Genomic DNA, 14,171 nt, shown 5'->3' on the forward strand with positions numbered 1-14,171 from the left:
ACCCCAAAACTTGAGAGCATATAGACAAATATGAAGTAAATATTTAGCATACATAAATAATGACTGATAGAGTTAATATATAATATTGACTTTAACTGATCATCTGTTTGATTTTTCAGACAGGGTCTTGCTACTCAAATTCACAATTCTCCTGCATCAGTCACTCAAGTGCTGGGATTGCATGTATCTGCTACCACATCCAGCATGACCTCTTAACAATTCTTTAAAACTTAGTAATTTATGTATAGTAAATTCAATTTATAATGTTTTGACAATGCATAGAAGGGTGCGACCATTGCTACAAAGCAGAGCTACAATTTTACTCTTCCTGTCTCAATTATTTTGTGCCACCCATTAGCCCAACCTCCTCATCCTGGCCTGCTCTGCATCACTATAAACATCCACTTGCAGGTTTTTCTATAAAAATGTATTTGTCGTCGTCTTTAACTTCTTTACTTTGTGTGACATATTTTGAAATCAAAGATTTGGAAGCATAGTGTGAAAAATTCCCAAAGAAGAGAATGGGAACTGATAAGGAGTTTTCTATTTGAGGACTCAATTTCAATGTTTCTGACACAGTACCTGAGTCTCAGACTATAGAAGTTAGCATATGTGGTGTAAATGGTAGCTTAGGGGTAGACCAGAGAAGAAACTGAAACTTACCAGCAAACATCATCATGTGTTGAAAATTTGATCCAATCTTACTTCTTCTACCCAAATTAAGTAAGAGAGACAAGGGGTAAATATTGGCAGCTCTTCCCAAGAAAATAGCAATCTAAAATCATTAAGAGGTTAAGGATCGTTTGTTTTACTACTGGTAAGTTAAGCTGTACATTCAAGGTGGGGAGTAAGTACCCTGTCTATTGACAACACTGTCTAACAAAGTGTTGTCTGCTAGAACGGTCCATCTATACCTACAGAGTAACTGGACTACAGTCAGGATTACTGGGGAACTGCCACTTGATTTTATTCCATTCGAATGAATTTAAATTGAAATCATCAGGGCTGCAGAGATGGCTCAGTGGTTAACAGCACTAGCTGCTCTTCCAGAGGTCCTGAGTTCAATTCCCAAGAAACCTCATGGTAGCTCACAACCATCTATAGTGGGATCTGATGCCCTCTTCTGGCATAAAGTTGTACATGCAGATAGAGCACTCATATACATAAAATAAATAAATCTTAAATTGAAATAATCACACGTGGCTAGTAGTTAACAGACTTGACAGTGAATGTCTGGCATGTAGGAAATTCATTAAGTGAAGAAAATGATGTCTAAAAGAGGAACTTTTTTATTATTATCATCACAGACACATTCATTTCCATTGCAGTGTTGAGATGAAGGAAAGTCAAGCTGGCTAAACTACCCCTTCCTTCCTAAGAATACAAAAAAGGGCAGCTCAGTCGCTTCATGTCCCTGAAATTCCTGCAAAGCCCTGCTGGGGCTCACTAAATGTGTACTTCCAACCTGCACAAAAGGTCAGATTTCATGTCAGTTCAGGTGGGTCTTAACTAAGAAATAGTTTGGGTGATTTTTTCCCATTCCTTGTCTACAGAAACCTGTACTTTATAATTGCAAATTTTACTGCAGGGTTTACATCATCATCCCCACCACATTTCCTGAAAGGAATAGAAAGGGAAATGTAATATTAAATGCAAAGCAGCATGGCTGAAACAGTGCTGATGTAAACACCTTTCAAAAAGAGAGTGCAATTGCTAAGGCCAAAGGGTGTGTGCAAGACTCATATACTCATTGCCTGGGCATAAGAGGTAGAAGCAGGCCTGGAGAGATGGCTCAGAGGTTAAGAGCACTGGCAGCTCTTCCAGAGGTCCTGAGTTCAATTTCCAGCAACCACATCGTGGTTCACAACCATCTAATGAAATATAGTGCCCTCTTCTGGTGTGCAGACATAAATGCAGACAGAACACTACACATAAAAAAAAAAAAAGAGGTAGAAGCAGGAGGGCAGGAGTTCAAAGTTGGCCTTGGATGAAAAGTGAGTTTGAGGCTAGCCTGGGCTACATGAAACCTCATTCCCACCTACCCCAAAAACAACAATGAACAACAACAAAAAATTCACCAAAAAAGGAGAGAATGAAATGCTTGTTGATGGAGTTGATTTCCAGGGAAGTGCTAGTTAACAATACTAGCACTGGCATATAGCCATGTACCTTGCAACATTTCAAGCGAATAGTGCTTACACCATGGTGGTCCTGTATAATAATGGAGCTGAAAGATTCTTATTGCCTAATTACATCTAGCGTAACCAGGCCTATTATGCTGCCTCTCATATACAAGAACAGCACACACAGTTATGTGTAGTACACAGTAGCTGGTAATAAGTGATTATTACTGGTTTTACATATTTACTATATTATGCTTTCTGTCATTATTTTAGTGTATTCTTTCTACTTACCAAACAGAGTTTGGATTGGGGAGATGGCTCAGTAAGTAAAGTCTGACAAGCTTAGGTCAATTCCTGGGACCCACTTTGTGGAAGGAGAGAACGGAGTCTTAAAAGTTGTTCTCAGACATCCACACATAACCCATGGCATTTGTAAAGATAAGTCTACTGTGAAATAGCATGCAGCAACAGCCTCATATATCTCATGTTTATCAACTGTTCTAACTGTATGGACAAGCTTCTTTGAATAACTGACTTATATCATGTAGGTTTATGTAAATGTATTCTATGATGCTCCCACAATGACAAAACTGCCTGATGACACACTTCTCCAAATGTATCTCCACTTTTAAGCAGCACATGAGCATCTACATACACTGCAACTGAACAACTAAACAACTGAATGGAAGATGCTAGCAGTCAAGTTCTTTATCCTGGGAATGGAAGTGTACAAACCAACAAGAGAAGACAGTTAATGGTAAGAGAAGGCTGGTAATGGTAAGAGCTTACAATTGGAGACATCAGTAAAGACTCATGACAGGAGATGCCGATGGTTACAAAGGGAAAGATCTATGGATGTGTGTAGACACATGGATAACACCTTCCTCTGTCCATGGACAGGGTCTAGAACAGTGGTTCTCAACCTTCCTAAGGCTGTAGCCTTTAATACAGTTTCTTGTGGTGTTCCCCAACCATAATATTACTTCATTGCTACATAACTTCAATTTTGCTACTGTTATGAACCGTAATGTAAATATGTATTTTCCAATGGTCTTAGGTAACCTGTGAAAGGGTTGTTTGACCTATAGGTTGAGAACCACTGGTCAATAAGAAAGAACATCCAGTATCCTAAGTATACCCAAAGCCCAGATCTTGGTTCCCAATACTATCTTCCCAATAAAAGGAACCAGAGCTCCTTGGAGAAATAGATAGTCCTTGGGTATAAAGTGCACAAAATGAACAGAGGCATCTTATACTTCCAGAAAGTAAGAAGTGTTAAAAAACAAAACCCAAGTCCCCAAAGCATGACAACAAGGCATGCCAAATGGAAGCAGGGGTCTACCAAACAAGCTTCTAATGGCTAAAGTTGGGACAGTTTGAACAACAAAACTTTAAAAAATGTTGTAAATAATCCAATGCATAAAATAATAAATAAGTATTGTTCAAATAAATGATACCAGAAATAAACAACTGGACAAAATATCAAGTGAGGGAGAACAGATAAATCTCCTATGTAAAGAATTATAAGCAATTTTGTAAACATTTAGTCCTCAGGGAGAGGAACCCTAACTCCACAGTCCCTAAATGTGGGCTGCATGAGGTGACTTCTTTTCCAAGCAGGACAAGATAGAAAAAGATGAGCAACCCTGCAATGGGGAAACCTGGCAGCCATGTGACTAAAACTAACAGCGCCACATTAACATGTTAATAAATACATGTCCTCGACACAATGGAAACGACATTTCATTTCCCTAGTATTCCTCCCAAAAATACATGTTACCCAGTGTGACCTTGGGATAGCATGAGACAAATTTCAATTGAGGAACACTCTACAAAACACCTGGTCAGTACTCTCAAATTGTTCAGGGCTCACTAAAATTAAGGACCAACTGGGAAACTGTCAGTCAGATGGAAGCCAAAGAAATCTACACAGCAAATGTAATGTGCTGTCCTGGGTAGGACCTTGATATAGCAACAGCATGCTAGAGGAAGGCCATGAGACTCAGGATGAGCATGAAGTTGAATTAATGGATCGCTTCAGGCATGTTCCTTGTAACAAATGTGCTATGCTGATATGAGGTGCTAACAGGGAACTGGGGTGTGAGCTTTAGGACAGCTTTCTGTGCTATCTTCATTATTCTTTTCATAAATGTAAAATACACTAAAATTTAAAATGTCATTGGAAGTAATTCCATTAGAAAAAAGAAAAAGAAAATGTAACAGCAGCAAAAAGATATGGGAGGCAGTATGGCAAAGGCTGCTAGTTTTCAAAAATCTGTACCTAGTCTTTTCTTCTAAGCACGAGACCCTCCTCCCCTTTAGCCCCAAGTTTTGAGTACAAAGCCACCCAGATAAAGAGTATGATTCTTAGCTTCCCTTGCAGGTAGGTGTTGCTGGCGTTGCTATGTGCAAGTGGTGTGTACACTTAAAGATAATTAGGAGGCACAAGGGTCAGACGCCATGGACCACAAGAACTTGGGTGACTCCCTATGGAGAGCAGAACCAAGGCTGCCCAAGTTCATAACAATTCCATAGTCACACAAGCTCAGACTTTTACATAAGAAAAAAACTTGTCTCATTTAACTCATTTAAACCTGGGTCAATTTGAGTCATTGTCACACAAAACCAAATATAACACAGGCTACCAGAGACAGGATGGCTTTGACCTGTTAAGAATCATTTTTCCTTTTTTTTTATATTACAATTCCCTCTCCCACCCCTTCCCCCACCTCCCCCTCAGGTTTCTCCACATTCACTCCTCCAAAAGGGAAAGGGCTCCCACGGGGAGTCAGCAGATCCTGGTACATTCAGTTGAGGCAGGACCAAGCCCCTCCTCCCTGCATCAAGGCTGAGCAAGATGTCCAACCACTGGTAATGGGCTCCAAAATCCAGCTCATGCACCAGGGATGAATCCTGATCCCACTGCCAGGGGCCCTCAAACAGACCAAGCTACACAACAGTCACCCACATGCAGAGGGCCTAGTCTAGTCCCATGCAGGTTCCACAGCTATCGGTCTAGAGTCTGTGAGCTCCCCTGCAAAAAGAATCATTTTCATAGATTCTTTATTGATAATCTCAAGTCCTAACAAACTCAGAAACCTTGCAAATATTTAACCTTATTTCTAGGTTAACTACTATAGATTAAACTACTGTGGCTACTCAAAAAAATTTCAAGTAGTGACGAGCTCTGAAGCAATGTCTTCAGGCTTAGGCTCTCTCTTATTGACAGGACTTTGCTGTTTTGCTAGAAGACTGCAGAATAGCATTTCAAAAAAATCTCACTTTCTAACATTGATCTTGTGTGGTTTTCATTTTTTTCATCTGCTGCTCTGTCAGAATCTGGATTCCTAAGTGTTTTTAATGCTTCTTTTGAAAATCCCTTATTTAAGGATTCATTTCCCTGACCGCAATCTTTCCTTCCACATCTCAAGTACCCGGTTCTGATGGTTCAGCTCCCTGGGCTCTTCAGTCCAAAGACCACTCTAGTCTTGCCTCTGATGGTCAGCCCCCTTCTTTCTTCACTTCACTTCTTTTCCATGTGGTAGAGACACTCTTCCCACAGTCTACATCTATTTTGTTCTTTTCTCTTTCCATCACACTCACTCAACAAAACCACAAACCTCAATGGGCCCAGTGTTTTCTTTTTGTCCTGTGCTTACCGTTAAGTCTTCCTGGACAGAGTCACGTGACACAGAAGATTGGTATCTTGCAAGTACCTATTCCTCAAAGTCAAATGGGTCCCCGTTTAATGCTCAGCAATCAGATTGCAATCCTTTGATTGACTTTCCCCTAACTCTCCATGACTACTTCATAAACTTTCTATCTTCCCCCAAACTCTTATCTGTGGGAGCCAGCCTCCAAGATGGTCCCTAATGAGCCCTGCCTCCTTTTATACTGTGTGATCCCCACTCACACTGTACCACAGTTGGTCTGTATGACCAGCAGAATATTGCAGAAGTGATGATGAGATTTCCCTTCCAACATTGGTCTATAAAGGGCACCTTGGCCTCCATCCTTAGACTCTTTCAGCTCACTCACTGTGGGAATCCATGCTGAAACTTCCTCTAAGGCTAGGTCCTACAGAAAGATGGTCCTTTCTGTTGACAGCCATATGAGTGAGGCTGTCATGGCTCCTCCAGCCCTAGACCAGTCCTCAGCACCACACCAGCAAGCCATGTCACTGCAAGGCTATGGAGCCAGAATTACTCAGCTAAGATATGCCAGGATTCCTAAGCCCCGATACCATTTGAGGTAAAGAATGTAAGTTTCCAGGTTATTTCTTACACAACAATTAACTTGTCCACCTGGCTATCCTACTCTCAGCAGGCAAGATCACTTCCGACTTTATAATACAGAAGCCATCAGCTAGGAGCTCCACTTTCTCACCGTATCTCCTTCACCAACCGGGGAAGCTGCCCTGCGCAGAGGCCAGCTTCTCTATAAACTCCAGACTCCACCTGTCCCATCTTGTCATGAGGATGTCTTTCATGCTCTCAGATTCTTTCTTTCAAGTTGATTTTACTTCTTATTTATTTTATTACATTTATTATTCATGTCATAAGTGTGGAGGTCAGAAGCCAACTTGCAGGCGTCTGTTCTCAACTTCTATCCCAAGGGTCCCAAGGAATGAACTAAGATTGTCAGTCATGGTGACAATCATCTCTACTCTCAGAGACACTTTGCCGGCCCCTCAGGTTGGCTTTAATGGTGAAAGTGCTCATTTAGATGACATAGAAAAAGACGGGAAAGAATATAGCCTTACTCAAGTTTCCTCATCGTGGCCGCACTGCCCTGTGCCATAGATGCTAACTCTTCCCCATATTCAAGTTGCTCTCTCTCCTTTAGTAACTAAGGACAGTTTTTGTTCCTTCTGTTGTGCTGTGCTGGAAACGAAAGTCGGGGGTTTCCTAGGGAAGCAGCTTGCCGCCAAGCCACCCCACTGCTCCACTTTCAAATTTGATTTTGAGACAGGAGTGTGTTACGATGGCTGACACTTCAGATCTTCTTCCCACCTTCACAGCGGTTATAGTCAGGTAGCACTGTACCTATCGATGGATGAATACTTTTACCTTTGAGGTTGGCAGAGAGGTAAGAGACTTCTGTCATTCCAATCTGTCACCATTTTTGTGCAATAAATTCAAATAGAAATAGAACGGGAAAAATGACTAGAATGGAATTGGGAAAAATGGTTGATATGCTTACTTGTTTTCTCAGAAAAAAAACCCACACATTTAAATATTTTATCAACCACATGAAGATCTCAATTAAAATTTTCAAAATAGACACATGATAAAGGATACAAATGCTCCTACTACAAATGTTGGGTTGAAGACATGGTTCTGGAAGGTGAACAGCGTCAGCCCCATGTAGGAGAAGATGAAATTCTCCGCTAAGAAATTGAGAAGCTCAAACAACTGAAATGAAATTTAAAAGGTTCCAATAAGTAAGTGTCACACTGAAAACATGAGTAACAGACATTTTAAATACGTAAAGCCCATATATCCACCTGAAAGCATGTGACTCAGAGGGGAACACACGTAGAGATGGTGTTTCCAAACCCACAGAAAGCCAGAATGGTGTGCCCTCCTGTCCTGTCCCCCCAGCAGCTCCCTTCTCAGTCCTCCTCATTGGCTATTCTTCTCGTCCAAACCCCATGTTTCTTTTGAAATGCCCTAGCCTAGCTTCCATCACTCTCTGTACATGATTCTGAAGCCTAAGTGGCAAGCACTTCATGCCCATTTCTCATCCCCGCCCCCAGTGAATCTCTCTTAAAATGAATTTCAAGATACTTTCCTCTACAAATTACAAAACACAGTTGAGCTACTTTTGCCCTGGCGGAGGATCTTGCATGACCACTGTTATATCACTGGGAGCTGTCACCTTTACTTTTCACTAGGTCTTAGTTTCTCATTTTATGGAAACAGGGCTTCTCTTTGATAGTATGAACCTAGCACCCTCCCCTGATGCCTGTCAAGGTCTACCCATTCACATCCCTGTTTCCACTGCAGGGGTACGAGAATTTTCCAATAAAGTGAAGGCCCTCTATTAGCTCTACTTTTCCTTGACCTTTCCCAGGAGCCATCTGCCCCACAACAACAGGAAAGATAAAGAATCTGAGCTCAGGAGTCTAAATGCCTAGGCTTAAACCACATTTTTCCCTACTTGCTAGCTCTATGGCTTTGAGCAAATTTGTTGGTGTTTTTGTTTTTTGTTGTTGTTTGGATGAGATTCTTGGAACAGAATTTTACCATGTAGCTTAGGGTGACCTTGAATTCCAGATTATCCTCTTCCATTCCCTAAGTGCATGTGTTTATGGGTGTGCTGTGTTGTGTATATGAATGTAAGCACATATATCACTGAATTCGTGTGAAGTTCAGGTGTCAATCTCAAGTATTAGTTCTTGCCTTCCACCTTCTCTGAGACAGGGTACCTCTGTTTTTTGTTTTTTTTTTGGCTGTGGATAGCAGGCTAGCTGACTGTCAGGTTTCTGGAGATTTTCTTGTCTCTACTTCCCATCTTCTTTTAGGAACGCTAGGCTTATAGACACTCACGTTATGCATCCAACTTTTACATGTATTCTGGAGATTTAAAAGTCTCCACACTTGCATGGCAAGCTCTTTGACCTACTGAGCCAGCTCCCCAGTTCCTAAGTGTTTTTATTACAGGTACACACCATGCCTGGCTTACTCTTTTTAAAAGCAGAGTTAGAAATGTTTTTTAAAGCAGAGTTGGAAGGTCTGGGGATACAGCTCAGTGGTAGAACACTTGCCCACCAAATAAGAGGCCCTGGGTTCAATCCCCAAAACTGCACAAAAAAGCAGAGTTGGCTTATTACCCAAAATAAGAGAAAACAATAAAATAGGTATATATTTTTCTATGAATGATTTAATACATTCTATATCCTATTTGCTTGCTTAATGGGTGTAAGTACAGTTTCTTTCATTATTACTATGGGCCTGATTACCATACTAAGCAAAGACTCCATGCACACTATCACATTTTAATCTCATGACTCAGGAAGAAAGTACTATTATATCTCCATTTTTAGAGTACAAAACTGAAACACGGAGGAATTCTCTAACTTCTTCCTGATCACATAGCCAGAAAACAGTAGAATCAGTGTTGAGAGCCACAGTGGATCCAGAGTCTCAGCTCTAATTCTGAATGCAGGAACTGGAAAACCCCATGAGGTGCCAGAGAGTAAATATTATAGGCTTTGCAGGCAAAAAGTCTCTGTCACAACTCATCTTGGCCAGTTTAGCAGAAAAGCTGTATAGGCTATATATACATTAAAAGATGAGTGTGGCGATCTGGAAAGAACAATACTCAACTTCATATGGAAAAACAAAAAACCCAGGATAGCTAAAAGAAACCTGTACAATAAAACAACTTCTGGAGGCATCACAATCCCCGACTTCAAGCTCTACTATAGAGCTACAGTAATAAAAACAGCCTGGTATTGGCATAAAAACCGACATGTGGACCAATGGAATCGAATTGAAGACCCTGACATTAACCCACACACCTATGGACATATAATTTTTGACAAAGAAGCCAAAAGTGTACAATGGAAAAAAGAAAGCATCTTCAACAAATGGTGCTGGCATAACTGGATATCAGCGTGTAGAAGGCTGCAAATAGATCCATATCTGTCACCGTGCACAAAACTTAAGTCCAAGTGGATCAAAGACCTCAACATAAATCCAGCTACTCTGAACCTGCTAGAAGAAAAAGTAGGAAATAGTCTTGAACGCCTTGGCATAGGAGATCACTTCCTAAATATAACACCAGTAGCGCAGACACTGAGACAAACAATCAATCAATGGGACCTCTTGAAACTGAGAAGCTTTTGTAGAGCAAAGGATACGGTCAACAAGGCAAAGCGACAGCCTACAGAATGGGAAAAGATCTTCACCAACCCCACATCTGACAGAGGACTGATATCCAGAATATATAAGGAACTCAAGAAATTAGACATCAAAAGGACCAACAGTCCAATTGAGAAATGGGCTTTAGAACTAAACAGAGAATTCTCAACAGAGGAATCCCAAATGGCTGAAAGACATTTAAGGAACTGCTCAACATCCCTAATCATCAGGGAAATGCAAATCAAGACAACTCTGAGATACCACCTTACGCCTGTCAGAGTGGCTAAGATCAAAAACACTGAAGACACTTTATGCTGGAGAGGATGTGGAACTAGGGGAACTCTCCTCCACTGCTGGTGGGAATGCAAGCTTGTACAACCACTTTGGAAATCAATATGGCGCTTTCTTAGAAAATTGGGAATCAATCTCCCCCAAGATCCAGCTATACCACTCCTGGGCATATACCCAAGAAATGCTCAATCATACCACAAGAGCACTTGCTCAGCTATGTTCATATCAGCATTGTTTGTAATAGCCAAAACCTGGAAACAACCTAGATGCCCTTCAACTGAAGAATGGATAAATAAATTGTGGCACATATACACAATGGAATACTACTCAGCAGAGAAAAACAACGACATCACACGGTTTGCAGGCAAATGGATGGATCTAGAAAAAATCATCCTGAGTGAGGTAACCCAGACTCAGAAAGACAAATATGGTATGTACTCACTCATAGGAAGATGCTAGATGTGGAACAAGGATGACTAGACTGCTACTCACATCACCAGTGAGGCTACCTGGAAAACGGGACCCCAAAAAAAGACACGGAGAAATGGACAAGATCTACATGAATAGCCTGGTCATGAGTGGGAACAATGAAGGGCGACAGTCGAGGGAAAGAGTGGGAGATCCTAGCTGGGTCAAGAAAAGAGAGGGAGAACAAGGAATAGGAGACCATGGTAAATGAAGACCACATGAGAAGGTGAGAAGGGGAGGAAGCAGAGAGCTAGGGAGGCCCACGGAGATCCACAAAGATACCCCCTCAAAAGACTGCTGGCAATGGTCGCGAGACGGCAGGAACTGACCTACTCTGGTGATGGGATGGCCAGACACCCAAATAGTGGTGCCATAAACCCCATCCAAGGACTGAGGAATCTGAAGGCAGACATCCACGGCTGGGCCCCTGGTGGAGCACTGGGAGTCTAATTAGTGAGTAAGAAGAGGATTTATATGAGCGAGAATTGTTGAAGCCAAGGTTGGATAAAGCACCGGGACAAATAACCAAATGAATGGAAGCACAGGATCTATGAACCAAAGGCTGAGGGGCCCCCAACTGGATCAGGCCACCTGAACGGGTGAGACAGTCAGTTGGCTTGATCTGATTGGGAGGCAGCTGTGCATTGGTGCCAGGTCCTGGGCTCGTTGCATGAGTTGGCTGTTTGAATCCTGGGACTTATGCAGGGACACTTGGCTCGGTCTGGGAGGGGGGAATGGACCTGCCTGGACTGAGTCTACCAGGTCAACCCCGGTCCTCGGGGGAGACCTTGATCTGGAGGAGGTGGGAATGGGGGGTGGGCTGGGGGGAGGGGTGGGCGAGAGGGGGAGAACAGGGGATTCTGTGGCTATTATGTTGAACTGAATGGTGTTGTAAAATAATAATAATAATAATAATAATAATAATAATAATAATAATAATAAAAAAACCAAAAAAAAAAAAAAAAAGATGAGTGTGGCTCTGGCTTGAGAAAACTTGAGTAATACACACTAACATTGAGTTCCATATAGCTTTCATTGTTTAAAAAATACTCTCCTGAGCTTTTCTTAACCATTTCAAATTATAAGAATGTTCTAGTTCACAAAATAGCCAAGACCAAATTTAACCTAAGGACTACATCTGTTTGTACCAGGCTACCCAAATCCTTCTCATCTTTAGATGCATCGTTTCTACTACGATAACATCCAGTTCCTCCAGCCTCAAACTGTTTTCTGTCTTCCCAGATGTTTTGTACAATGTAGAATTCCAAGTCCATGCACTGTGATTCCTTCTGGTTATATGTATTTTCTGTATGCAAGTTTCATGTCACCAACAAGCTCTTACCTTGCTGTTTTTATGCCCTACCTTGCCACCTAAAAAAAGACCACTCCTCTGGCTATTTTACAGCTGTACATTCAGTGTACTAAATTATTTGACAAAGGGATTTGTAACCTCCATATAAATGCTCTGGGGGGAGCCTAATTTCTTTTGCAGTGTTGGGGAAAGCATGTAGCTTGAGGAGGGGGGGGATTACTATTTTGCTTCACTATTGGTCCTTTCTAGACTCAACTCATCTTTTCTAGCCTTCTGCAAAATTGGAAGTTCCTAGTTCTTACTACAGTCATCCAATATGCCCACATTACTATTGCAGACATTACAGTTCATTTATTAATTGGTCTTCTATGTCTCCTAAGACAGGAAAGCGATATGCCTAACTCCGTCAGGATTGTTTTCAGGTAGCCTGTTCATGCGGTGCCCAGTCAATGACAGCCCGGTGCTCCTGGAAGGAGCAGTAATACAGGGCCTGGATGAAGAGTGCAGAAAGCTTAGTCTCTGTGTAGCTCAGCAGATCCAGATAAGAAGTCAATCTTTCCTACACTGCACAGCAGAAACTCTGATCAAGTCACAGTGGGCCTTCAAATCATTCCTCTTAGCAGCCACTGGATTAGGAAGATACTAAGAGAAGGGGAAGCCACTTGACTAGTTTTCAGAAGTCCAATCATAACAGCCTCTGCTGGTTACTCTGCTGCCCGACTGCTGCCCTAGAAGCTGCTATCCTGCAACCTGCCAGCGCCAGCCATTTCTAGAGTCAGGGGAAGAGAAGACATTAGTTTGAAATGATCACAAATATTTAAGTTGAAAATTAAAACCTTTTGTTTTGCCAAGAGAAGGAAAATGTTATTCATTGTTTATAAAGTTTCTCTTACCTGCTTCGTTCTATGCTGAGACTCTGTGGACAAATTATTGTACGTATAATGTGCCTGTGTGATTCCACAAAACAATACTGCAACCACACCTGCAAAGACAGAAAAGTCCAATTCACAGAAAAGGCAGGCTCCTAAATTTTATACAAAGTCTCCTATTTTACAGAAGTAGATTCCATGCATAGTGTTGACCTTTTCATTTACTTTGACTTATTTCGTTGGGAGGAACCAATTCCTTGCATTGAAGCTCCACCTTGACTCCCAACCATAATGAGTATGTTCAAACACTAAAGGAGTTGCCTTACTTGGAAAGGAGCTCTCTAAGTCACTCCTCATCTGGGCTTACAATGCAAAGAAAGTCACCTACCTGTGAAACCCCAGGCTTCAGCCAAAAGGAAGGTGCTCCAGGACATCAAGAAGAACAGACCCGTCTCCAGCAGCTGGAACTCCCGCAACTTGGTGAACTTTGTCACGTAAGACTGTTAAGCTTGGTAACAAGATCTCATAGTAACACACAAATATAACTAGAAAATAATAGTCAGTTCAAGGTAGTTGTGAAAGTTCAGGATGGGTTCTTGAGCCTCTCTAACACAAAAGGCATGAAGTAAAATGGTAAGAAATTCTTAGAATGAAATCTTATGGAGCTGCCCTCCTATCAGTGAGAAAATCTCACAAATTAGATGTTCCGACTGATTTATGAGTATGACATATTCTGCCTGAAAACACTTAATAAAAGACAGATGAGATCAGCACACTGAAACACAACCGTGCCAAAACTCCATTCTCTTGTGGCCCAGAGCATGACAGTTTCCATAATTACAACAATTTGCATTTATAAAAACATGTAACTTCCACAGAGTTTCACATTTATTTGATCTTCTAGCTCATCTGCAATACAAAGCATTCATCGCATGATGAAGAAACTGAGGCGCTTCACTCCTTTATACTAATCTAAAAAAGTGTATGCTGGGTGATAGTGGAAGAGCCTGTGCCAAGTTATGATAAATCTAGGGCTAGAATCTAGAGTCAATCCATAAACTAGCACCATAACAAATAATAAACAAGATACACTTCCTAGCCCTGAAGATCTTGTAGCAGAGAAGAGACACAGCCTGTACTGGCTCCCTTCAACCCGCCTTTTCTGCCCTTTATGCCTCAGTTCACCAATTACAAAGCCATGAATGATAGCTGGGCATGGTGGCTCACACCTTTAATCCCA

The 14,171-nt window shown here is 41.5% G+C and overlaps 1 protein-coding gene across 4 annotated transcripts in view; it reads right to left on the reverse strand.

The window, feature by feature from the left end:
• The window catches only part of Slc9a6 (solute carrier family 9 member A6), a 62,661-nt gene that overhangs the window by 18,319 nt on the left and 30,171 nt on the right, over positions 1-14,171 (reverse strand). For all 4 annotated transcript variants that reach the window (XM_076562034.1, XM_015985588.3, XM_006991980.4 and 1 more), the window contains 4 exons: positions 13,320-13,425; positions 12,956-13,044; positions 7,424-7,537; positions 664-775 (listed from right to left, as the gene is read on the reverse strand). In XM_076562034.1, the coding sequence (XP_076418149.1) occupies positions 664-775; positions 7,424-7,537; positions 12,956-13,044; positions 13,320-13,425 (421 nt within the window). The remainder of the gene's footprint in view (positions 1-663; positions 776-7,423; positions 7,538-12,955; positions 13,045-13,319; positions 13,426-14,171) is intronic.

Source organism: Peromyscus maniculatus, chromosome X (assembly GCF_049852395.1).
Source record: "Peromyscus maniculatus bairdii isolate BWxNUB_F1_BW_parent chromosome X, HU_Pman_BW_mat_3.1, whole genome shotgun sequence".
NCBI lineage: Eukaryota > Metazoa > Chordata > Mammalia > Rodentia > Cricetidae > Peromyscus > Peromyscus maniculatus.